The sequence below is a fragment of the Salvia hispanica genome, chromosome 2 (genome assembly GCF_029641045.1).
Source record: "Salvia hispanica isolate PSC_SH4W2 chromosome 2, Shi_PSC_v1, whole genome shotgun sequence".
NCBI lineage: Eukaryota > Viridiplantae > Streptophyta > Magnoliopsida > Lamiales > Lamiaceae > Salvia > Salvia hispanica.
Window position 1 is genome coordinate 13,799,779 of NC_142693.1, and position 25,560 is coordinate 13,825,338.

The window sequence follows — 25,560 nt, forward strand, 5'->3', positions numbered from 1 at the left end:
AAACTTAAAATCAATTCGTATATTTACAATACAAGTCGGAAACTGCCTCTTACATTATTTCAAATACATGAACTTTTGATTTTTTTTGAATTTTCCCCTAAATTTAAAATCGAAACTAATGTGGCAAATTAAAGGTTATGTGATAATCAAAATTACATCAATATTAATTAAAAATAATAAATTTGAATTCCACATATTCACATGAATAGAGCCATTCCCACAAAAAGTTGCGATTCTCACTAAAATCTTAGGCGCCTCTTCACAACAACTAATCCCAACCAACGCCACCCTTGGCACAATCTCCACCACCTCTTCACATGTCTCCACCATCGACACCTTTCGCATTCCACTCTCCCATCTCCGATCATGGCCAATGACGAGGAAGAAGTTTTATTTTAAAGCGGCGACTCTGTGTGTGTGCGTGTCAACTGGCCAGGAGGGTACCTAGACCTAGCTGTGTCCTTGGGTCTGTGCCTAAAACCTCTTGTCAATAAAAATACCTCAACCCACTTCTACTGGCTAGTATAGTGGAGTAAGGGTCGATCCCACAGAGATGGATGTAGGCGAAGTGCAATTGCAAAGACATTTTGGAAGGGTTGGTTAGCTACCACGTTGTTGGGGTTGAGTTCTACCTAGGCGTAAAATTAAAATGAGACTCTACCTATACTGACCAGTAGGTAACTAAATGCTTAATGCTATTGGATGTGTACGTGAATGTGAAAGTTGGACACCTAGTTATGCATATGAGAATCTACTAGACGAAACTTACTAAAAGTGGCTAGACAAAAGGTAAAGGGAATCAAAGGACATGCTGACAGATTGACTGCTGGGTTTGCAGAAAAGCTGAAAAAAATGCAAGTTCAAAAGAAAAAAGTAACTAAAGCAACATATCTTTGATTGTGACATTTTCTTCTTCACCAAGCTAAACTAACCAGATCTAACAAACTCCATTGATGAATGATCAAGCTCAAAAATTCGTAAATGCAATATTTAACTTGAAATCAAGAACGAATGCAAGAAAAACTGAGATTTACGCATACTGGTCAACAAGACATGGTGACAGAAACAAGCAGAAACGAATTCCATGCATTTTTGAGAAACTTAACCATATTAAAACTTGTAAACATTAAGGAAAAACTAGATCTAACAAAGCTAGGCAGATTCAAGCACTTAAACAACAGAAATCAACATAAAACTATTAGATCTAGCTAACTAGAGAGATTTAAAGCAATAACAAAGTTGAAACTCAAATAAAACCATAAATACTTAACTTCATTCAAACATTCAAACCATAAGATGCTTCAAACATATTAACTACTGAAATTCGAGACAAATGCAAGTAAAACAAGTTCTTAAATTAAGAAAGCATTAAAAGAAAGCAGGTAAATGGCTGATGGCTTCTTCTGAAACTGAAACTGGACTACGGCGGCTGGAATGATTCAAGCATGATGACTCCCCGCCGGCTGGTGGCCAGAATCTTCATGACAGGCTGCTGGATTTAGAGAGTGGAACTTAGAGCTAATGGAGCTATTCTCTCAAAAGTGATTTCAAAGTGATAAGTCAAAAGTGATGATAAATTTTTTCCCTCCTTATGTTCAACTCCTATTTATAGGGTGGCTTGCCCTAATTTCTAGGGCTGCCTCTTCATGCGAAATGACAATTTTGCCCCTCTTTAGTAGTTGATTGTTCCAAGCAAGATCTTCCTTCTCGTGTCCAGTTCCGTAGCATCCATCCTGGCCAGTTTGCGCCTTTTCTGCTCATACTGGCCAGTTGCACACTTTTTTACTGCTTTTTCACGCCAATTCCTTCTGATCCTTTCCTCCTGATTTAGTACCTCAACCTGCACACTTTAGCAACTATTTTGCAGATATTATCCAATAAAGCACGTTATACTGACCAGCAACCAAGGCTTAGAACGAGACTCATCAGTCAACAACGACGCCTCTTTCTCCCCCACGAGGCCGAGGCGGCCGCATCCCTTCCCCACGGCGGCCAACCACAGAACTAGCTTTATTAACCCCGCCGCAGTCTGCTGCGCCGCCACCACCACCACCCCAGCATTGGCCGCCAAGTGGAAGCGGGGGGCCCGCCTTCCCCGGAGGCCACGGAGGTGGAGGAGCTGCGAGAGTGGGCGGAAACCCGCTTGGGAGGAAGAGGGCAGCGGCGGAGAGGGTGGCAGAATGTTCCACTGCACCGTATGTAATAAGGCGTTTGCTTCCGCGAGGGCCGTATTCGGGCACATGCGGAAGCATCCGGACCGGCGCCCATCCTCCCCCGGCGTTTAGGGCGGAGGAGGAATTCGCTGACGGATGATGCACAACCACAAGCAGCCGTGGAGGCCGAGGAAGAGGAGGCTAACTACCGCGTGCCGGACTTGATCAATCCGCCACCACCGGACTCCAACTGAACATTGTAATGTCAAACAAATTTTACTTATAATTTCATTTCTATTTTCTAAATTGAAAATTTTGTCAGTGTAATGCAATTCCCACTTCTTCTTTCTTGATTACTACTTCTATTATCAATATATACAACATTTTTTACGTCCAATTTATTCACTTCTGCTACTGCATGAAGCCTATTTAGCAAAAAATAAAATAATTTTGTTAGAATTTCTAAGGTCGACCTAAGAAATTGTGTTTCGGAATATAAACCATAATTCTCTATTTGTGTTCGGTTATAGTAGTATTATAATGAGATGTGAATCAGTAATCTAATTCTCGGATATTAAATTTCTGTGTTTTATTACATTATCAGCAAATAATTAAGGAAGTCAACATAAAATTTGAGAATTTATAAAGGAAAGCCGTCATAAATTTTGGTTTATTAGCAAGTTGACAAATACAGTATAAGATTTTACTTATGGATTTTATACTGAATCTTATAGCTTTTAAAACTATAATGATATCTTATCTAAACTACAAAACATTTTACATACATTTTGATAATGGCTTTAGGGGAACTTTCATTTGTGATTGTGAGTTTCATGATTAGATAAAGACATTAAACCAACTATGTCTTGAGGAAGGTAGTAGTATAATGGAGTATTGAGTCTTGTGATTCTTCTCTTTTTTATTAGAGTAAACACGTTGATTCTCAAATGAGGCTAAAATTGCAGATTAATTCATTACAAAATCGCCACGTCATCTGAAGACGTGGCGGTACATACCAAATTTGGCGCGAAAATTGTGTCATATTTCTGTTATTACTGTTGAGAGAGCGCACTGAACAAGTCGATCGGTTTTTGGATTGGTTTCTGAAAATTGCAAAAATGATGGAGAAGGGCGATCCCGTGGTGCAGAAGGTGTATAACAGAATGCGACTGTGGGAATTTCCAGATCAATATCTCGTCGAGCCCACCGATGGCTCCTCCGCCCCTTTTCTCGCCGTCAGCCGCTACAACGCCTCCTTCTCTCTCACCGGTATACCTAATTCCCAATTCATTTTTCTCCCTCTCATTACCTGAATTCTTAATTCCCTCTCTGCGCAGACGAGCTACCGCAGATTATCAGTTCCCCAAATATCTGGACAATCTACGGAGTGGTTGGGACACTGAAGCTCTTGGCAGGCAACCCAATTTTTACTACATCTAATCTCGATCAATTTCAATTAGGTCAATCAATTGTTGATTTTTTCCCCCAAATTGTTTAGGCAGTTATTTGCTGGTGATAACTGGACGCGAAAGCGCGGGAACTTATGTAGATAAACCCATCTTCAGAATCTCGTCAATGAAGATTTTCCCTTGCGATATCTCCCTCAAGCATGCCTCAGAAGAACACGTATAGTAATAATTCTCCAATAATTTTTGTTTTTGAAATCTGAAATAAAACAGAGTTTGGCCTATTTTGGGCAGAAAAGGATGGAGAGTGAATTCTCGCAGTTGCTACACATTGCAGAGAACACTCCTGGTCTTTATTTCTCCTACGAAGTCAATTTAACATTGAGGTAAATAAACCTGTTAATTTCTTCAAATGTAGCCAAATTTTGTTAATAATCATTAATCTCTCATTTTCAGCCTTCAAAGACTGCATGATTTGAGTGAGGAATCCAAATTGCTTCCTCTTTGGAGACAAGTAAGTAATTTCCTTAATTTTAGCTCTTTAAAGTAGTACTCTGTTAATGGTTGTTGCACAGGCCGATCCTCGATTTCTATGGAATAGCTACATTTCGGGATTTCTAGTAGATAACAAGGTTAGTTTATATTTTCAGCACTCCTTCCACAACAATTGGGGAAAGTGTAGTGCCTGATCAGTAGTGGTGGTTGTGCAGCTTGATCCATACTTGCTTCCTGTTATGCAAGGCAATATCCTTTTTTTTTACGCGGTAATCTTGATGATGGATAGTGTCTTACTACTTGTGTATAGCATATGAAGTCAACAAGCCTTAACTAGTCATCAGGTTTCAAGAGCTTTCAGTATGCACTCGGAGAGAACATTCTCAAAGTCTCGTTAATTGGACGTAGATGCAACAGACGAACTGGTATATATGGAATGAATCGCAAAATGGACTGAACTAATATATGATCTATACTATGAGTTCTCATTTTGGATGTTTCTGAAGGCACTCGGATGTGGACAAGAGGAGCTGATTCTGATGGTTTTGTTGCGAACTTCGTAGAAACAGAACAAATCATGCAACTGAATGGCAACATTGCATCGTTTATCCAGGTAATTCTTTGGAGAATGCAATCATCCATTTGAAATGAAGAAATCCTTAACTTGTTGAGTTCTTGTTATAGGTTCGAGGGTCGATTCCTTTGATCTGGGATCAGATTGTTGATTTGACTTATAAACCTAAGTTCTTCATCTGGAATTTCGAAGTGAGGTTTATTTATATTCTGAATTCCAACACATAGTTTACTACTGCTGATTAAAACATAACATTGCTGCAGCCTCATGTGGTAGAAAAACACTTTAATGATCTGAATAAGAAATATGGAAATGTTTTAGCTGTTAATCTTGTCAACAAGGTAAGTCTCTATGACTTTTGAAAAATTGTTTTTTAGTTACATATTTAAATAAAATTTCAATGCAATTTTATTTTATAGCATGGAGATGAGGGACGTCTATGTGAACTGTTTGGTTTCGCAATGCAACATATTGCTAGTGATAATGTCAGGTGTGAAAGATGCATTTGTTCTAAAAATCTCATCCTTGCCTAATTATTAAGTTCTATGCGTCTATGATGAATATTAATTTACTTGTACAATATTACAATACTTTTCACAGGTACAGGCATTTCGATTTTCATAAAATCTGCGGAGAATTATACATTGATTGGCTTTCCATTCTATATTATCAAATCGAGATATTTCTCCATAAGAACAGGTAACGTTTCTTATACTCCATAAATATAATTATGCTTTCAAGTTTTATAAATGAGTCTATCACTTGAATTGGATTTTGTTCAGCTATTTTTTATTGAATGATAAGAGGGAGAAGGTTGAGAAACAAATTGGAGTTGTTAGGACTAATTGCGTGGATTGTTTGGACCGTACTAATGTCACCCAGGTGGATAAAAATATACTTCAAATTTAGAATGTTTTTAATATTGAGTGAAACCATTAACCGATTGTTGTATGTGCAGAGCATGATTGGTCGTAAAACGTTGGAATCCCAAATTCGAAGGGTTGGCGTTTTTCATATTGATGAAACTATAAGAATGCATCCAAAGTTGGACGAATGCTTCAAAAATAGTGAGTGTTTAATATGATATCTGTGTGCTGTATATTTGTTTCTGATGCTTATATCTGAGATTATTTGTGTAGTGTGGGCTAACCACGGCGACGACATCAGCATTCAGTATGCAGGCACTCGTGCTTTGAAAGGAGATTTTGTGAGGTGAAATAATTTGGCATGTACTTGAACTAGTACTGTTAGAAACATAACCATGTAATAATATAATCAGATTTGGCAAGAGAACGATTTGTGGTACTGTGAAAGAGGGTTGGACTGCTCTGGTTCGTTACTACCTCAACAACTTCTGTGACGGTTCTAAGCAGGATGCAATTGATCTGTTGCACGGACATTTTAGTTGGCTGGTGTTGAGGAATCGTAGCGTTGAGGCCGTTGCTGTAAGTCTCTTACTAACACCATAAATCAACCATTTTTACTCTTTTTCATCTCATGTGTTAGCTTCTTTGTGCAGTCATTTCCATTGGCTTTTTCGGCGATACTCAGTGGGATTTTCTACGCGATGCTTTCACTTATTCGAGGTTAGCATGTGAAAATGATACTAGTATACTTGTTTGGTTTTGTGATTGTAATAAAGCTGTTTGATGCAGTTGTAGATGAGCATGATCCTTGGAACATATTTATTTCCATCATGTGGGGAAGCATGAGTTACCTTGTGGCCATGTTTGTTAAGGCCAACGCTCCCATCTTCTGCAATCGTCCTCGTCTCAACCAACCAAGGCTCTGACTCACTTATGATTTTCCCTCTTAATTTTGATGTAATAAAATGCACTATCTAATATAAAGGCCATTAATTAAGTGTCAATTGTATTTGTTATGTATTCACATTACAGAATGGAGAGTCTCAGTAAATAGAGATTGCCATGCATGAAATAAGTCTCTTCTTCTGTAATTGATTCTTTGAATCTCTTGCGGAGTACATCTTTAAGCCTTCTAGCTTTGTAAGAATGTCTGATCTTTAGATCGAACCAGATCAATCGAACATATATATATACAATATACGTAGAAATATACGAGTAAAACGAATAAATTACGACCAAGAACAAATACAGTTATATTAATATGATAAACACACATGCATACTTATAAATCAGAGAAAATTACATTGATCCAACCAGATTGCTTATCCGACTGATGACTATTATTATCACACGACACAACATTATTATTTCATAGAATTAAGTTTTATTTTATCCAAGTCCTCCCTGTATGTATACAATATACATAGAGAGTAAAGAATCTGTGATAGATTCATTTAGAAGGTGGTGAGGATGAGGATGGTGTTCTTCCTCCTCCCAGGATACCCCCAAGAATTCCGGTAATAATTCCGATGAGATCAATACCTTGAAGGTGCCGCCCTGATGACAGATGACGGCTCGTAGCATGACACGTCGCAATGCTCATCATCGTCACACAAACAATCACAACATGGATGATTTTGCTGCCCACCTTCATGATTTTCAGAATATTGAGTTATGTTTAATTGCAATGTTATTAAGTATTTATAGAGATAGAATTTGATGCCACTTTCTGCTAATTAATAATTCATCTTCTATAGGTCTACCTTAGCCTAGCCATGCATAATTCCAAGCTACATATAGGTCTTAAGACGGTAAATGCTTTAATTTGTTAGGCGATACATATATAAAGCCACAGTTTTTTAGAACAACACGTGGCATACTTTGGCGGGAAAAATATAGATATTTTTTTACATTACGTGTAAACTGATGGTTACAAAACAGCCACAAATACACCATTAAATACTTTTGCTGAAATCTTGGAAGGTGTGAAAAGCGTATTGATCCATGTGCACCTCCATCTTGATCGATGTGAAAGGTTTTCAAATCAGTCTTGATGCAGATCTTTGCAAAGGGCTGCCTATGAATCCAAGTGAAATTGAAATAAAATGTTGGTTAATAGAATAAACTGAGAGAGCGGAGACGTATTTCAACCCTCTATAAATACACATTCTCACATCAAAGAATAAACTGAGAGAGCTGAGATGTATGGGAGCTAGAAGAAAAATGTAAAGAAGAAGAAAATAGGTAATATTAACACTTTTTACATATATTCCTATTTCTCATTTTTGCCAAAATTCAATGTTGGTGGAGGGAGTGAATTGGGCAGTTTGTGCAAAGTCGTAGCATGATTTGTCATCAAATTTGAATATCTGGAAAAATCTTTTAATTCTAATTATATAATTAAATATGGCCAGACTTGCAGATTCACTAAAGAAATCCAACAAAGAGGAGGCAAAGTATGAAGAGGAGGAAGAAGAAGAAGAAAAATTAACCTGATGATGTACAGCGGAAATGGCGGTGAGTCCACTCCGACTGCTTTTTTCCTAATTTCTTTTTCTTCATTCGCTATTTTTAATGGAGTCTTCATTCTTTACCTTCTTTAGGTCGGACATGATCAGTTAATAAGGACATAAACCAAGCCGAAGATGGAGGCTGCGGTTGATTTGAGGAGAAAGCAGGGAGAGGCGGTGGTAGATTCTTAGACATTTCTATTTTAACCCTAGGTGGTGAAAATATTATAGGACAACAATATTGGGCTTTGTAATTACTACTCCATTTGATTTAGTTGTTGGTTGAGCCGCTCTCATTTTTAATAGAGCCCATAAATTTGGTTGAGCAACTCTCAGTTTGTGTGTTCGTTTTATTAATTTATTTAAGTAATTACACTATTGGAATTGATTGTGACTGTGTATATGAATATTTGATTGGTTAAGATTAATATATAAGTTACATAACTTTTATTTGGTTTTGTTAAAAGCATAGTATTATAATTCGAATGAAATAGTAGTTTGTCATTATTTTAATTATATGTGGACATTTTATTAAGAGTTGAGATAGATTATTGCAATAGTAATTTATGTTTTCTACATATAATACGACATATACATATATTGCCACACAACGCAATTAAATTTATATTATGCTTTATTTTAATTTCAAAGAATATTTCTAGAAAAGAGAAAGGATGTTGGGGAAAAAACAGATGGAATTGTTGCCAATTGCGATTTCTCTAATTTTTTTTAATTACATTTGTTTAAATTTACAATAAGCATGTCCCATCAATATCAATTAAGCCCTAACAGCATTTCATAGCTTTTGACATTTTTGATAGTATTACTATTTCTTTTACATAAAATTTTATTGAAAATTATGCATAACATATTGTAAAAAATTGTATGCCAACTATCAAGCAAGGTTTTTGGTATATTTTTTTAAAAAAATTTAATTTTACTCAGCAAAATTAAAGTTACATAACAAGATACATTGTTTAGTATGTATTATAGAAATATAATGTCAGATACATAACAAGATAGGTTCTCATTAAATAAAGTACCATTATATATTGGATAATATACATAAAAAAAGGTTGGAGTTTTGTTTTTAGCTAACGAAGGAAATTGATCACTTGTGGTGGGACAACTCAAAATGAAAAATTAATCAATTGAGGTGAGACGAATGAAGTATATCTTTTATCTATAATATTAAATAATTATAAAAATTATACCAAAATTTTAGGGAAGAGCTAACATAAAATAGTTTATATTTATTTTGTTAGTATTTATATTCAAATTTCTTTTTATATACATTTAACTTTTTTCACATTAATCAATTATTTTATTTGTACAATTAAATTATTGCTCATTTTTATAACAATCAAATTGATAGTGGTTTGTTTTTGAATTATTTAGTAGTTGAAATGTTATTATTCTACGTAATTGTAATTATATAGTTATCCCTTCGTTCTATAATAAATGGTACATTCGAAAAATGACACGGGTTTTTAAGTGATATTGTTTTGTGTGTTATGGAGTAGTATATTTATATTAATGTGCGATAGAACTTTTTTGAAAAAATGAAATGTGACATTTTTAGTGGTTAAACTAAAATGGAAGGTGTGACGTCTATTATGAGACGGAAGAAGTACTATAATAGTGTTTTAAAGTGTTCTAATCAACATTAATTTTTTTATAATTTTAAAGTTAATGCAATGATATTGTTTATTATGTTTATTAATTTTATTAAATGTTTAATCAGTGAATATTATATAGCCCGTGCATAGCACGGGTGACAATACTAGTGTCTATAAATACTTAGAATTCCTTTTCAATAAAATTGAAATTTTTTCCACAAGGACTGTCACTCACATGATTTGATTGGTAAAATATTTCTCTTTCACCTAATAGGTCAGAGGTTTAGGTCAGAGGTTTGGGTCATAGACTCATAGTACAAGATAATTTTAAACTGTATTGCAACTTTTTCAATTTAGAAGAAGTAGAGACTACAGTTAATTCCGGTTAAAGTTGAAAATAGTAAGCTTTTAAGAGAGTGTTTATTTATTACCAATTAAGTTCAATTAATTAGTGATTTCAAAAGCTACACAGCTCCACAGTTTAGAGTACTGTACTGTGAAAGTGTGAATAAATATTTCATTCCTCACATTAAGGTTTAAACGGAGAACTAAAGTAAAATTGTAAATTTCTACTCAACTTTTTCCATATCTACGAATTGTAATTTCCATTCTTCTTTCCGTAATTGTGTTATAAGGCCGTCGATATTTTTCAGAAAAATGATTATTATTAATACAATCAACTACATCGGCAAAATCTTTATTTGGTGTGCCGTGTGTATTTGGAGATTGTATTATTACATGAATGTCATAATATTATTTAAAGTCTATATATAAGTAGTCTGTAGTCATTTAGTAATAGTATTTATTTAATTATTTTACCATTAACAACATACATACATAATAAACCATGAGTGATCACCACAGGTATACCAAGATTTGTATTCAAACTCAAATTCTTGATAATTTTTTGTAAAATGGTAGTGTTGATAACTAACTATAAGCATCTTTCATCTTCACCAAGGGATTTAGGAAAAACACAATTTACTCAAAACTCAAGTTCAATGTAAATGTAGTAAAACAACTAAAATGTGTGGATCTAAGTTAACAACAGAGGTAAAGCAGATGAACTTGATCTTGAACTCTGTATTAAAATTCACTAACGTGATCTTGATACAGCTCGCCTCAATTCTTCAGGTGTTGAAGGAAACAGCTCCACATATCTTGATCCAATCATCATCTTGTCCTTACACATGGCTTTCCTCGCCTCCTCCACCGAACCAAGCTCCACGTACGCCTCCCCGGTCGCTTTCCCATCGGACTGGCACGGGATGTGAATCTTCTCCTCCTCCACACTCACGGTGTCTTCGAAGAATTTCGAGATCTCCGACTTCCTCACCGAGTAAGGCAGCCCGCGCATCTTCAAGACCTCCGTATGCTCCATCCTCTCCTTTTCCGGAGACCTCTTGCGCCGCGCAGGCGGTGGGGAGCCATGGCGCCCGACACTACCACGAGATCCTTCTTTCACCTCAGATGCTATCGCGTGGTAATAGTCCTGCTTCTTGCACCTGAACACCTCCACGTATCGTCTCCCCATGTTCTGCCGGTCCCTCCGGAGAGCGAGATCAGCCTGCATAGGTCCTGCAAAGAGAACAAACGCCTCTCCGGAGAATCTCCCGTCCTTGTTCACCAAGAAGACGTCCACGATGTCGAGCCCGGCAAAGAACTTGAAGATGTCGACATCGGTGCAGTTGAATGGGAGGCCCCTCAGACGAACCACGGGAAAGGAGTATCTGCTGTCGTAGGCTTGTGACGGGTAAGCGCCTGAACTGGTGCTGCTCCTCACTGCGAAGTAGGGACTCGATTCCATCATTCTTGGTCGCTTTGAGCCGATCTCGTACCCGTCCGACACCCCCCCGCTCCCAAACATTGCCCTTCAATTATCCATACCCAAGGAAGGAAAAAACCCCCACTCAACCTTGTTAATATAAGCCAATCCCAACCCATCTAGATTTTCTATTGCATCTCAAGCTCTTAATCAATAATGATAACTCATGAACCCAATTGCAGAAATAGGGAGTATTAGTGATAACAATGATTCCCCAAGCAAACCATCAGTTCATACAAATGGAACTTTCATCTTATATAATCAGTCTAAAATTTTAATCAGAACAAAAAAAATTATCAATTCAAAATGTGATGTTTCATTACGATTTCTCCTACAAGTTATAAGAAAGTGTATTATATAAAAACAATAGTCTTAGCCTAAACAAGTAATTGAAATCAAACCTAAATCCCAATCTCATAATTCTCAATGTGCAAACAAACACCCAAATTCACCCGTTAAAATCACTCGCTTATTTCGTAGAAGTAACCATACAATCATAAATTTGCACAATTAAAGAAAATCCTAGAAAAATGAACCTCTGAAAAGAAATTCCCATACCCACCCACAGAATGTAAAATCGTAAATCAGTACATAATATTTTAAAATTGATAAGGTTACTTACCCCCTGTGGCCGTACATGGCAGCGACGAAGACAGAATCCAATACGGCGTCGTGATAGAGTAGAAAATCAGATCAAAGTGAGAGCCTTTTACCCACGCAGACACAGGGGAAATTAGAAACCCTAGCCGGAAATAGACATTTGGTTCTGCCAAGATTACGCTAATACTACTAAAATATTACTCCTTTGTTTCAAAGAATGAATTGATATTTTATCTATTTCTTACAAAAATATTTTACTTTTGTTTCAATTTAATATAAAAAGTATTAAATTTATGTATTTCACACAAAAAATTATATTAGTATTTTAAATTTAAACATTCTATTAAATTTTTTAAACACCATCGGTTACTAGTTAGTTTAAAATTTGTCCAACTTATAATCATAATAAAAAAAATAATTAGAGATTTAATACAATTAATATTCTTCTAGCAACTAATCGTGGTTTAAAAAAAATTTATCTCTCAGTACACTTTATTTTTATTATATCCTTTGTAGAACACAGTATAAAATAAAAGTCAATATTTCATCTTTATAAAATGGCTAATTTGAACTTCAACGACTTCTGTGACGGTTCTAAGCAGGATGCAAGTAATAACAATGATTAATTTAGCCGTTACTTTTTCAATTTTTTGTTTTGGTCAAGGAGCAGGTGGACGATAATTGTACTATTGGTTATGCAATTAACAATATAATTTCAAGCAAAAAATAACATAATGTGTAAAAATTAAAATATTAACAATAATTAATTTTTTTCATTTTTATACATCTATAGAAATTTATTCCATTTTTACTTTAATAACATCATCTGTCATTCTTTCTCTACTTTATAAACTTTATATCTTTTTGTCATCTATTATTATAACGATTAGCCAATGAAGGAAGTGGAGTATACTTTTTTTTTTATAAAGTAGTAGTCACGTTCATCTTACCAGGTTCATGGCTATACATGCTGAAGCGTACAACTGTTTTTATTTTAATTATTTAATTTTGGAAAAAACATCGATTTCAATGCTAAATTATATACTCACTTCATCAATCAAAAAGAGCTCACAACATTGTTTTGCACTACTAGTAGCTAATAAGTGACAAGTTATTTTATAAAAAAAAAATGACAGCGTGCAAACAGTGTAGCAATAACAACGTTGAACTAGAATATACACACTCTGTTGTAGTATAAACAATAAAATACTTTTTTTCATTTTGTGCACTCAAAAATAAAAAAATAAATGCAAAGGATTTGAGAGATGGTCACTTCTTATCATTTTCAGCAAACCGCAACACCTCTTTGGCCATAGAAGAAAAGGAGCGTGCTGTATCCTGCATCTCTGTTGTTTTCAAGCTTATTCCCTGCAACTTCTTCAAGTTCTCACTCAGCTTCGTCTTCGCTGCGTTTGCAGCCCCCGGTTCCTGCATTTACGTTACAAAATCCCATCACAAAGAGCCTTCTTCTCCTTGCATTGCACTCGGATGTTTTTTATTTCCATTTTCTGTAAATAATCTTTAATTACTTACAGATGAAGCATAGCCATATTTCTTCTTGATCTGATCAATAGCAGCGCCAGTTTTCTCCTCCTCCACTTCATTTACAGCCACTTTTTCGGTCTTCACCTTCGTATTTTTCAACTTGCCTGTGAGACGAACGAAAAAAGAAGGTCGAAAATGTCAATGATTTTCGACGTAAAGTGGCATGGGAGGATATGACTTGGATACCTTTAATTGCTTGAAAGCTATTTGTAATTTTTTGTCTATTCAACCCTGCTATCACCGGATAGCCCCTTGGCTTCTCTTTCGCGTCGTCGATCTCAATGTCATCTGTCAAACCATAAGCAACGACGAAATGTGAAGGCTTCGACTATTCAAAACAACAGAAGAAAAAAAGGAAGAAAGAAATTACCTATATCCAAGTCCTCATCTTCATCATTCATAGCTTTCTTCTCCTCACTTTCAACATCCATTGAGAAGTTGGATGTCGAAAATATGGTCGATAGTTCTTCGATACTTTGTCTGCAATCTTCGGTTTCCACCTCATGACCGTTCCTCGCTTTTGCACTCTTACTGTCTTTCATCACAGAGGAAAATATTCCCTTTTTCTTTTCTTTCACGGGCGGTGAAGAGATGAGCCCCTGAGCATTCACAAGGTCTTTCTTTAGAACCGTGGAAGCCGAGTCCACAAATCTGTAAGCCTCGTGGAGCAATGTTGAGACGAAAAGTAACTCCTGATCACCGTTGATCTGATTCAGAGCAAGTATAGTTAGCAGTCTTACTAAGGCAACTGTAAAGCAATAAAAAAGTGATGCTGAAGACTTACAATGATGAGTTCGCCATCAAGGGACGACGACACTACAATGTCAGAAACCGAGAGAGGTCTAAATGTCGAAAATGTGAGTGCTCTTACTGAACTTTGTTTCACAAGAGACAATTCTGGCAGGGATCTGATGTTTCATATCAACAAATTCAATCATTCAACAGATTGAAAACGTTCCGTATGACTTTTGGTAAACCAAGCACGGAAACGTTACCTAATCTCGATCTTTCCACTAGTGAAAAGGAGTATAAGCCCGACATCCGGAGAGCCAAAAGTTGATGCTGAGTAACAAGGGGAACTGAATTTCTTTTTGTACATCACTTTCTTGACACCCTGCGAATACGAACATTGTTAATCGACCGTTCTGAATGGTCATGCTGATTACACGACAGCCGGATGCGCACATACCTGGACCAAATGCGATAAGGAAAACACATACGCTGATTTCTCAGTGCATAGCAACATAAACGATTGCTTTGGAGTTGAGTTGTCAGAATGAATGCTGTTGACGTCTATAGCATCAGGCACGCTAGATCCTCTGTAAGAGCAATCTGGAAAATCGGAGTTCTTTATTTTCAATCCTTAAAAATCTAAGAAGACGAAGACAGAATTCAGAGACGACACTCACCTAGAACCCGTGTAAACAGAGCTTTAGACGGTGTATTAGGCCGGACCACATCGGAGCTTAGTGTATTTCCTGTATCCTTCTCAAGTGTAAAAATAGACGAATCTTTCGTTGCCACGATTATAACATCTTTCTCAAAGCCGTGGAAGATGCAAGTTTCAAAATGCATCGAGATATTCCCGGTGCAGAATTCACTTGCAATGTGTTTCTCATACAACACAACGGGACCCTCTGGATCGATCAAATACACCTGTGTGCACGAGATACAATACGTAAACTTCAGACTTTAAGATAGATTGTTCTGCATTTTGTTTTAGGAGGAGAAGGATATTTGAAAAACATGCTAGAGATAAACTTACATATCCTTGATCAGATCCAACAGCAAGCTGTTTTAAATTCCCGGTTGTCGTGATAGACAGAATTGCACCGTTGACCTTCACAACTTTGACACGACGAATGATATTACTGCTTCCTTTCCTCGAATTACCTATGTGTAAGTAGGGAAACAATTAAATTCTTGATGTCATTAAAATCAGGGACTTTAAAGAACAAGTACCTAAGGACAGAAACGTGCTTGGAGGGGCGAACGTCTCTGATTTAAACGTGAAAATCCGGACCTGCACAAAGAACTACAAGTGAGAAATATGTGCACCAAGGAAGCCCCACAAAACATGTAACAAGAGAACTTGCTTACAGTTCCACTTTGATCTCCTGACACGAGAATGTGCGATTCATAGTTGAAATGCAACGCTGTCAGTGCAATGCCACTTAAAGACAAGTCATTATCACTCTGCAGAAGCAAGATGATTAGATGAATTTAAAAGGGATATGAATAGATAAAATAATAATCTTATAAACTACCAAGAAACGATGCTAGTTCACTGAAGCCCGTTACAGTAAAGCCGCGCAATTACCTGTTGGGTGATAGAAGCTACCGGGAGCAGAAGTGGACAAGAAGCATCCCAGAAGTTGATTGCGCCAGAGCTATGTCCTGTAATAAGCAGGTTCTTTGCCTTCGAAAATGGAGTAAAAGTCGAGTTGCTTCCATCCTTTATGCTTCTTTCAAAAGGAAAAAGTGGCAAGCTGTCTTTTGCCAGCATGCTAAAGTCCTACATAACAATAAGGAAAGAAACTCAACGCCCGGGTCCTCGTTCGCCAGCCAACTACTTTTTCTGTGAACTCTCGTGCTTACCTCGTCCACAGAAGAAGGCATGCAGGGGATGCTCGTCACGAATTGAGCTACCGTGATGCTTGAATCACCATAAGGAAGCTTGACCATCACCTCCTTCGGAAGCGAAGGAGATGATTTACTTTGGCTCTGCGCAAGGTACCTTTCGATTAAAGAGTCATCGTAGGTGTGGACGTGACTCGACCTCCCAAGCAAGAGAAGAGAATCGCGCCTATGCTTGTTTTGATCTGAGCTCGTGGTGATTTCAAAGTCCACCACCGGCTCACGAGGATGGAGTCCCAATTTGACAGTGCGCGTTTCAGTCTGTTCGTTCAATAAAACAACCTGCCACATTCCATCGAGCAAATCTGTAAAGCAACTATTGAAATTAACGCGACTGGCCAACAGTTTGGTACCTGTAACAAACTCGTGGAGCTACTATCGGAGCTGCTGCCAAGAACATAAAGCCGGCTTGATTTTCCATCCGCGTCAGCCCATTTCAACTTGACTATTGGAATTTTCTCTGCTTTATATCCAATATTTAGCTTGTAGAGTGGAGTAATCTGACTTGCAGCTTGCTCGGCATCTGAATCCGTGGGGCATGGAACACTCCAGAGGATTATATCGCCGTTGCTGTACCCAACGACAACTTTAGTTCCACCAGAGCAAGCCCAACATGCTGCTGTTACTTTCTTCGCTTCTTGAAGCATAGTGGAAACACCAGAATTTGTGGATACGGCTTTGCTTTCTCGTATTCCCCACAACGTAATAACACCATCAAAATAGATAATAAGCACCCTGAGAGAACTTGAAACATCTTAGTCTGTATCCATAGTAACAACTAACAATCCAATAGATCATTACAACCTCAACAAGTACTACCTTTTACTTTCAGCTGTCGGTTGAGGAAGAACGTGCTTTGCTGCGATATCACTTCCAACCTCGTTTGTCTTGCCATAAGATACCGAAAAAGGTATGTGGTATTTCATAGGTTCAATACTGAATGTCTCCTTGTGTAACCTTAAGATGGACACATTGCCCGATGAATCTCCTATATACCTGCCAAGATCAACATAGCAATAAAACACTATGGAGTGTATGCATTTCAATTAGTTCCTTGAATAATTTAAGTCGAGTACATGTAAGCCCCATTGCGCATGGCCGTGAATGAGGTGATATCCTTCCCAAAGTGATGGACAGACGACAAACACTTGTTGTCGAGATCCCACACCTACGAATGAATGACACACAATATTATTGTATAAATTGAGAGAAATGTTTTCGTTCAATAAACAAGTAGAAATCCGGAAACTTTCACTACCTCAATTTGGTTGTTGACATTTACGTTTAAAAGAATACCCTGGTTCTCGATAAACTGTCAACAAAAACTATTACTCTATGTAAGTTATCAAGGATTCAAGGTTGTGAACGGATAAAATGTACTAATAGGATGCCTCTGTACATGCGCAAAATGAAAACAATATGATGGCAGCGACGCGTACCAGCAAAAATTTACTTGGTATCGTTTCTGAAGATTCAAGTAGAGCTTGTGCGCCATCTTTACCGAACAATTTTATTTGTCCATCTCTGAGGGGGCGCAAAAGAGTTTCATCTAGTCAAAACACATATCAGGGAACAAAATTTGTGACCCCTTTAGTCACATAAAATGACTACCCGTACCATAAAACGTTCAAATATCAATATAAATTTGCAACAGGAGCTTCAATGATTCTTTAACGAAAATGATGGGGAACAGGCTTACTTAGTTGAAATAGCAAGAATTTGTTGAATAGAGTCATGAGCCACGAGCACAGCACCTGATGGAATCCCGTAGTGAAAAACCAAACGAGGATCCACATCGTCGGGTTTCAAACTGTCTGAAAACCCCGAATGCTGCAAAAGGGCTATTAGTTAACCTCATGCTAACAGAGGCTATATCCCACACAGGGCACAGAGAAATCTCCAACCTCTTAAAAATACATTTAACCTTCAAATTCAACCGATATTACTAATAATAGTAGTAACATTTTGATGCGAGCATTTACAATATGCCATTTTAAGAAATACTCCTACATTTGACTTAAAAATGGAAATTCCCTCCTAGCATGACAAAAATAAGTTACCACTTCCAAAAGGCAAATACTATTGATTGCAAACTTGAATGCAGAAAATCAACTTCGATTTGCATATCAATTTAGTAACTGAATTACCAAAATCCACTGCTCCATTTGTCACAAGTAGATATTTATCTCCCAAAAATCCAGATATGTTGTGAAAACTTTTACTGCACTAATACTATACAGATATGCCATTTTAAGAAATACATTTGCCTTAAAATGGGAATTCTTTCCCAGCATAAAAAACAAGTTACCACAACTTCCAAAAGGCAAATATTGTTGTTAACAAACTTGAATGCAAAAAATCAACTTCGATTTGCATACCAATTTCATAACTAAATTACCACAATCTATCAGATCCTCACAAATAAACAAGTTGTAACTGACTAGTAAGAAAATCAGAACTCCATTTTGTTTTTCTCACTTGATCGATCACAACTCTCAAACGATCAAAGAAAAGGTTTGAATTTCAAAACAATTAAAAAGCTAACAGAAGAAGATGATACAAACACTACTGAAACTGAAATTAAAATGTTCCGAAAATCTAACCTTCTTCATATAAGCTTTTTCAACGAGTTTCTTCACGAAAACAGACATATCCGCAGAAATTGAATCCCAATTAATTTGAATTTCGAAACACTCTATGTGCGTGTAGGCAAGGGAAATGAGCAACGGAATTAAAGTGGAGTGAAGGAGTAGAGAGAGAAACAAGAGTGAGGAGGAGTCTTGTTTTGTAGAATTATATAATGAGGCAGCAACGGTTTATTTCATTATCGATTACAGACAGTTTTATCTCTGTTTTTAGATTAAAATAATAAATGCACATAGCAAATTCGAAAGAGACGGTTACTTTAAAAAGAAAAAAAAACTGACAATTTTTATAGTTAAAAACAGAAAACTAAATGATGGGCCGGTGGTCTGATTTTGAACGAAGAGGACACGTGGAAGCAGACAACGTGTGATCCGAAGATTGCGATAAAACGACGGTGAGGTCTATGATTTCCTTAAATTGTCCCTACCTACACGACAACTTACACAAAACGCCACATTACGGCATGGAATTATGCGTGATTGCTGGGGCAATATTGTAATTACACTGCAAGACGACACTTACACGTATTGCGGTTGTGAAAGTGAGTGTTTGAGTTTTGCTCTAATTCAAAGGGTGGATAGAAGAAGAAATGATGGGAAACTTTCTTTTTTAAAAACAAAAAAAAGTGACACGTCAACTTTGTATTGGATAATAAATTCCTTTCAATTTCAATAGATATTCAGGGCATGTTTATAAGATGGTAATACCACTATAAAGAATTATACGTAGATATTTTTAATTATTTGATATTATATTTAAGCTTAACTCAAAATCCAATACTATAAGACAACGGCCATACCTAATCTTGCTATAATTAAAACTTTAACATCATTTATGTAATCCACCAATTTGTCAAGTTAAGCCACCATTATTTAATGCTATACAAATGTAGATAATCTTTTTTTATTAAATAATTACGAAAAAAATCTTATTTCTACATATCTTGATAAAAAGCCCGTATTTCTTATCTTGTTTCACATATCTTCTTATATCACAACTTTCTTATAACAGGTCCTAATGGTGTATAGAAGTTTACCTATTAAGTCAATATATTAAATAAAAATGATACATCAGTTATATTTAATTAATTTTACAGACATATATACACTATTGGTTAATATAGTTGTTGGCCAAACTTGAGATGTATTGGTGAGTTTCAATTGCTACGAACAACTCATTTATAATTTATAAAAATATAAATAAGTTACGGCTTACCTATTCTATTTCATGGCAGATCGAGTTTATAGGGGTTGCTATTTGCTGGCTAGTAATTGTACCGTTTCTATATGTCAGGACAATTATCTTAAACCTTATTCACAAAAATAATTAGCCAATCAAACGGAATGATGTACAATTATTATTTATTCCGGTTTTTAAATATTGAGGCATTCAATTCAAACCAATCAGTATGGAGCACAGTCAAAGACATATACTTTAAACATTAATGTTACAAAATTTTGAAAGTATTAGAGAGATAGAAATCGAGTCAAAGACATATTTCAAGACTTTAACAATGTCTATATTTAGTTTGGGCAATTTTCTCATTAATTTGATATTCATTTGTCAAATTAGTATCTTTAAATTCATCATATTCGAATAAATACTTTATGATTGGAATCTATTACTCTACTTATATATTATATGTGGACACATAACTATCCGAAATATTGATAAATTGGTTTTACATAAATGTAAATCATAATCAAGAATAGTCATTAAAGACAAAATGCAAAGTTATTAAGTGCATACGTATTAAAGATGATAATATCAGTCAAAAAGTTCTTAAAATGCTTTAGAGACACTATTTTATTCCCATAAACTTGTTACTTAAGTTTTTGACTATGAATATGAATTGACAAATTAGCTGATGTTACGAGCTGCATAACTGTTTGTCAAGATCGAAAATAAAAATCAAACTTATATGATTGGGTAAACACATACTCCCTCCGTTCCACAGTAATAGAGTCATTTTATCATTTTGGTACGTTCCATAGTAACAAAGTCATTTCCTTTTTTAGTACAAGTCAACACATTTCTCCACACCTACTTTACTCTCTCTTATTTTATTCTCGTCATCTCTCTACCTTTTCATTTTCCATTTTATTTTCCATTTACTTAATTTACCTAACACAATTTTCTTAATCTCCGTGTCGAAGAGAAACGCCTCCATTACTATGAAACGGAGAGAGTAAAATATTTACATTGCTCAAGGCCTCAAGCTACCAAAATTAATCACAAAGGCTAAGCTCAAAAGCTTATTAGTATTGGAAATGAGCAGAAGAATTGGGGTTGGCCCAAAGAAATAATATTCATTCTTAGTCTTATTGATTCATTAAAGCCCAATAGTCAAATGCAGATCCATTGAGCTATATTTAGGGAAATTTCCAACTTGATTCTCTCACTATGCTAGAAATAGAATATATGCATGGAATCAATGGATTAACTATTTGACTTTGAAAAATATATATGTCAGATGTTAGTAGTAACAAAGCCAATTATGTCAAAATGGGGCTACGAGCAATTCTGAAACGAAATCGTTTAAGCAACTAGTGAAGCCCATTGTGCCGGTCGGGTAATTTGGTAACAAAGCCAATTGTGTCGACATGTTGCTACAGACAATGTTGAATCAAAATCACTTAAGCAACTAGTGAAACCCTTTTGTGCCGGTAGTAATATGAGTAGCATAGTAATGGGCACTAGTATTATAAAGTTAATACGTGTAGATTTATGCAATTTTTTTATAACACAGAAGGTGATACATACAATTAAGAACAATTTATGATATGTACTAGAAAAATGAATGGATGTGAACCCAAAGTCCAAAGAAATACTACATCACATATATCATACCAATTTAATAAATGTAAATTGAGACAATTATGGCCCCTCACATCATATGGTGGTCCAATTTTATTCAACAATGATAAATGGGCAGCCCCTAACTTTAACTCTCATGCTTTAAGGGGTTGTACTTTTGTTTTTCTCATTGCTTTTAGGTTTCAAGCCACATGCACGTTTTCACATCATTCTGATTAGGCCCCTTTACAACCTATTTTCTATAAAAAGTAATATAAATATCATGCCTTTTATTATTCTCTTTTTTTTTATCAAATCCTAAATCTTCACTCAATTATTTGCTTTTTTTTTCAATTGGGTCCTCTACTTGTCTCCTCTTTGCTCATTTTCACTTTTTAAATTGCAATTTCTTTATTGTCCTAATTTTCAGTGTAGCTTCAAAAGGTCTTGGTTTTTAACTACATATGATGATAAAGTTCAATTTTATGTTAAGATAAAAGCCAAGGTTTTATGGTTTGTTGTTATGCAGCAACTATAACAAGATGTTATATTCTTATTAATTACACAACATGACAATGTAATAGTAGTATGTAAGTTAGGAAAACAAAAGGGAGGTTTACGTTACAAAACAACTATTTGAAGACAAAATTGGCAATCAATATATTGTATATGTATACTCTTGTTTATTAGCATAATCAATTTTTTTTAAGTTTTACTTTTTATTAATTTGTTTTGTTTATACATAAGCAATGAAAGTGGGTTCGATTTCATAATCAGCCCACGTTGGGTTTATTTCTCGAGAAGGCCCCGCCTCATGCTTTCTTATTCACTTCGAATAGTACTTACATTTCACTTTGGGATTATTAATTGATCTAATCATATTCTGTTGTAGGTTGCAGCCTTAGTTCTTAATTAATTCAAATATTCCCTTCCTCCTTATTTAGCAAAAAAAATAAAATAAATATATGGGGTTTTTCCTATTGGGATTTATTAGTTTAAAGCTGCTATGAATCAGTGCAATGCCAATTATTAACAAAATTAGCATTGAGAATTGATATAATTGGGATGATAATCTAATCTAAAATGCTACGTGTTATATTGTAGTAGTAATGAACATTCCATCATTTTGCAATGTTTAATTAGCAGTTTATTCTTTCTGCCTTTATTGGTAGGTTTATGTATAACTTTGATAAATATAATGATGATGCGAGTTGTTTTTTATTTATAAGGTATTAAACGGAGTAAGAAAATTGGAAGTAGCCAAGCCAACTACGGCAAACAATGAGTTGTTCTATACTCCATATAAGATGACAGTAATTTTTATTCAAAACAATAGTCAATTTAAACAAAAAACGTTTTATGAATAAGAACAATAACTTTCTTGGAACCAATGGTATGAGGGAGTTATTTCAATGATAAAAAAAATTATGGTACCATCTAAGTCACTCTTAAAGAAGCTTTTTGTTGACAAATTTAATTAACTTTATGAATTATGATAATCGTACAAATATTTTAATCGAGCGAAACACACAAATCAAGTATAGGGTTTGTAATTTAAAATTTATAAGGATATAGCATCTATATCCTCACTACAAGCTAAAAATTAGTAATACTTAATTACAACTATACGATTAGAGTTATTTCTATATCCAATAGCTACATAATGGATTTCTTTATTTTGTTATTAACGGCACATTTTCTAGTCAATTGAGAATATGTTCTCTCTGGGAATATTTTGTACAGACAACAGTTGAATTCACGTGCATGGTCTATTCTGTTGCAAGGAATCAAGTACATTCATGAAAACATTAATTTACTATTTATGAATATTTCACTATCCATTTTTTTGGGTCATCATTTTATCTAGGAGACTTTTCAAAGTAAGAAGTCTATTTTCAAAGAAAGCAACGTCATAATTTTATCAGCATTACTCTATTATAAATGATTAAACTACGTTACTCCATTTGTCTGCAAATAGGAATCTCGTTATCCTATTTCGGTCCATCCGAATAGGAGTCTCGGTTCACTTTTAAAATAAATGATATATAAATCTCACATTCATTAACTCATTTAACTCACATTTCATTAAAACTAATATAACTGAGACTTATATTCCATTAACCTTTTTTATCAACTATTCTTAATATTTTAAAAAAATCACGGCGGAAAAGAAATTATAATTATAATTGAGGACGGAGGAAGTACAAAACTTAGATGTTTGTACATATACAGTCTGAGTTTTGCTCATTTTAATTATTTTTCCATATTTTTTCAAACTTAAATGCCCCAAAAGTATGGAGGGCAGTTTTATACTTGTCCTTTTAGATATTAAGACATTTGTTTTAAGTTTTAACTTATTACTTCGTCCGTTTCCATTAAATATCTGATATCTCCTTACTTGCACAATTCTTAATAAATATTTTATTTCATTTTTTACTACTTTAGTAAGTGGATCATATTTTCCACTAATTCACTCTACTTATTATTATTGCTAAACTATATAAAAGTGGGGTTCACATTTCACTAACTATTTCCATTCACTTTTCTTCATAAAGTCAAACAATTGATTAAAACTCGTCTGGATAAAGTAGTATTTAAATTTATGTATATTATAATTTCAATTTTTTTTATATTTTAACGTCATTTTGTTATTAACTTTGCATTTTATAATCTTGTAAATTTTTAGTTTTACTAGCATTTTACTTTATTTTTATTTATAATTTAGGTGTTGATTTTCATGGCTACGTATACAAGCAAATGAGTCGCATACCATATTCCACATCGAGTGAGCTAGAATGTGGACTGATTGGGATCTTAGTTGAACATCTTCTTCACATTAAATTCACGTTGCCCATACAGCATACTAATAGTTTTAAATTTTAATGGATCATTAGCCAACTCCCTATCCCACCTGCATCGCATTTACAGTTTACTCAACTCATTTGAAAATAAGAAAGAAAATTGGAGACACAATATTTTAGTATATTCGCAGTATATTAATTTCTTCATTTAATGTTCACAGAAAAAGTTTTCACTATCAAAAGTCTGAAACCTAAGATAAAACTCCTGACTCTCACATTGGCAAAATATTACTCCACGGTGAAACCTAGGAGTATCAATTTTATTACAAGTATTTTAAATTATGTTTCTCATTGTTTAAAATTATGAAAATTTTATTTGAATATGAACTATACATCTTCGAAAAGTATCAAATTGGTGCAGTGTTGAAAAATCAATCCCGATAGGATTACAAAGGGAGTGGATCCCCTGCTGTGGTGGAAACACAGCAAGCGCTGTTGTGGAGACAAAAACGACGACGTATTGTTCAATTTCAACCGTCTTTTTGTTTTATTAACCAAACCTACATTTGCTGACTGCGGTGGAACTTTTTTTGCAAACTTAGGCCTTTACAAATTGCTCTTCAACACAAGCTGAAATACTTAATCCATAGTCATCAAAATTTAAGTGATTTATGTTGAACAATGATTTTATTTAATAACGTTTAATACGTATTCTAAATTTTGTAGATTATTTATTTTACTAATAAAATTTCTTAATTTTTTTAATTATTTGCATGCTCATTTAGATTTTACATAACTACTCCTCCGTGCCATCTCAAGTGATTGATTTATTTTTGGCCGTTATTTTGTAAAGATAATAATAAATACTAATTAAAGTAAAGAAAAAGAAAGTAGTATAGTGAAAATAGTATAGAAGAAAATTAAGTCTATATTATTCTCTCACTTTATTTTCTCTTCACCTTAACTATTTATGATAAATGTATATTGATAAATTATTATTTACAATTATTGTTGGATCTTATCGGTTGCAGTTGGATATTACTATCATTCTAGTTATAATGTATTTTTACTAATAATTTGTCAAATT

At 34.8% G+C, this 25,560-nt stretch overlaps 3 protein-coding genes and 1 long non-coding RNA gene across 6 annotated transcripts; 2 read left to right on the plus strand and 2 right to left on the minus strand.

Moving 5' to 3' along the window:
- Positions 1 to 3,261: 3,261 nt before the first annotated feature.
- Positions 3,262 to 6,547, plus strand: LOC125202706 (phosphoinositide phosphatase SAC6-like). Its single transcript, XM_089065487.1, has 19 exons — positions 3,262 to 3,422; positions 3,491 to 3,568; positions 3,652 to 3,779; positions 3,854 to 3,945; positions 4,016 to 4,073; positions 4,135 to 4,191; positions 4,270 to 4,323; positions 4,416 to 4,479; positions 4,561 to 4,667; positions 4,739 to 4,819; positions 4,892 to 4,969; positions 5,048 to 5,118; positions 5,229 to 5,327; positions 5,411 to 5,510; positions 5,587 to 5,695; positions 5,768 to 5,840; positions 5,908 to 6,073; positions 6,148 to 6,214; positions 6,284 to 6,547. The coding sequence occupies exons 1-19, from the start codon at positions 3,272 to 3,274 to the stop codon at positions 6,418 to 6,420; spliced, it is 1,770 nt and encodes a 589-aa protein (XP_088921613.1). The 5' UTR covers positions 3,262 to 3,271; the 3' UTR covers positions 6,421 to 6,547.
- A 1,018-nt stretch (positions 6,548 to 7,565) lies between these two features.
- On the plus strand, positions 7,566 to 8,333 carry LOC125201778 (uncharacterized). The gene is made up of 3 exons (XR_007172966.2): positions 7,566 to 7,738; positions 7,909 to 8,011; positions 8,098 to 8,333. It is a non-coding gene; the product is annotated as an uncharacterized LOC125201778 (long non-coding RNA).
- A 2,254-nt stretch (positions 8,334 to 10,587) lies between these two features.
- LOC125194546 (uncharacterized) lies at positions 10,588 to 12,235 on the minus strand. The gene is made up of 2 exons (XM_048092830.2): positions 12,071 to 12,235; positions 10,588 to 11,494 (listed from the first exon to the last, which is right to left on the minus strand). The coding sequence occupies exons 1-2, from the start codon at positions 12,085 to 12,087 to the stop codon at positions 10,720 to 10,722; spliced, it is 792 nt and encodes a 263-aa protein (XP_047948787.2). The 5' UTR covers positions 12,088 to 12,235; the 3' UTR covers positions 10,588 to 10,719.
- A 906-nt stretch (positions 12,236 to 13,141) lies between these two features.
- Positions 13,142 to 19,041, minus strand: DAW1 (Transducin/WD40 repeat-like superfamily protein). 3 transcript variants are annotated; one of them, XM_048102149.2, is made up of 20 exons: positions 18,834 to 19,041; positions 17,930 to 18,060; positions 17,670 to 17,754; positions 17,489 to 17,542; positions 17,307 to 17,398; positions 17,050 to 17,226; positions 16,584 to 16,965; positions 16,192 to 16,512; positions 15,914 to 16,108; positions 15,694 to 15,789; positions 15,556 to 15,616; positions 15,359 to 15,486; positions 15,003 to 15,249; positions 14,783 to 14,925; positions 14,589 to 14,707; positions 14,378 to 14,501; positions 13,964 to 14,300; positions 13,780 to 13,881; positions 13,582 to 13,697; positions 13,142 to 13,476 (listed from the first exon to the last, which is right to left on the minus strand). In XM_048102149.2, the coding sequence occupies exons 1-20, from the start codon at positions 18,879 to 18,881 to the stop codon at positions 13,318 to 13,320; spliced, it is 3,117 nt and encodes a 1,038-aa protein (XP_047958106.1). In that variant the 5' UTR covers positions 18,882 to 19,041; the 3' UTR covers positions 13,142 to 13,317. The 3 variants fall into 3 exon arrangements, with proteins under 3 accessions (XP_047958106.1, XP_047958114.1, XP_047958122.1); XM_048102157.2 differs by having other exon boundaries at positions 17,670 to 17,779; positions 18,834 to 19,017; XM_048102165.2 differs by lacking the exons at positions 17,930 to 18,060; positions 18,834 to 19,041 and having other exon boundaries at positions 17,489 to 17,555; positions 17,670 to 17,759.
- Between the last annotated feature and the right edge of the window lie 6,519 nt (positions 19,042 to 25,560).

What these genes read in the sequence shown, in the direction of transcription:
- LOC125202706 (XM_089065487.1), top strand. Translation starts at nt 3,272, where the DNA reads ATGATGGAGAAGGGCGATCCCGTGGTGCAGAAGGTGTATAACAGAATG. An exon ending in ACCGTACTAATGTCACCCAG is followed by an intron (nt 5,511 to 5,586) that starts GTGGATAAAAAT and finishes TTGTATGTGCAG; the next exon opens with AGCATGATTGGTCGTAAAAC. An exon ending in GATGCTTTCACTTATTCGAG is followed by an intron (nt 6,215 to 6,283) that starts GTTAGCATGTGA and finishes TGTTTGATGCAG; the next exon opens with TTGTAGATGAGCATGATCCT.
- DAW1 (XM_048102149.2), bottom strand. Translation starts at nt 18,881, where the DNA reads ATGTCTGTTTTCGTGAAGAAACTCGTTGAAAAAGCTTATATGAAGAAG. An exon ending in AGTGGAAAGATCGAGATTAG is followed by an intron (nt 14,502 to 14,588) that starts GTAACGTTTCCG and finishes ATGAAACATCAG; the next exon opens with ATCCCTGCCAGAATTGTCTC. An exon ending in TTGATGGCGAACTCATCATT is followed by an intron (nt 14,301 to 14,377) that starts GTAAGTCTTCAG and finishes GCTCTGAATCAG; the next exon opens with ATCAACGGTGATCAGGAGTT.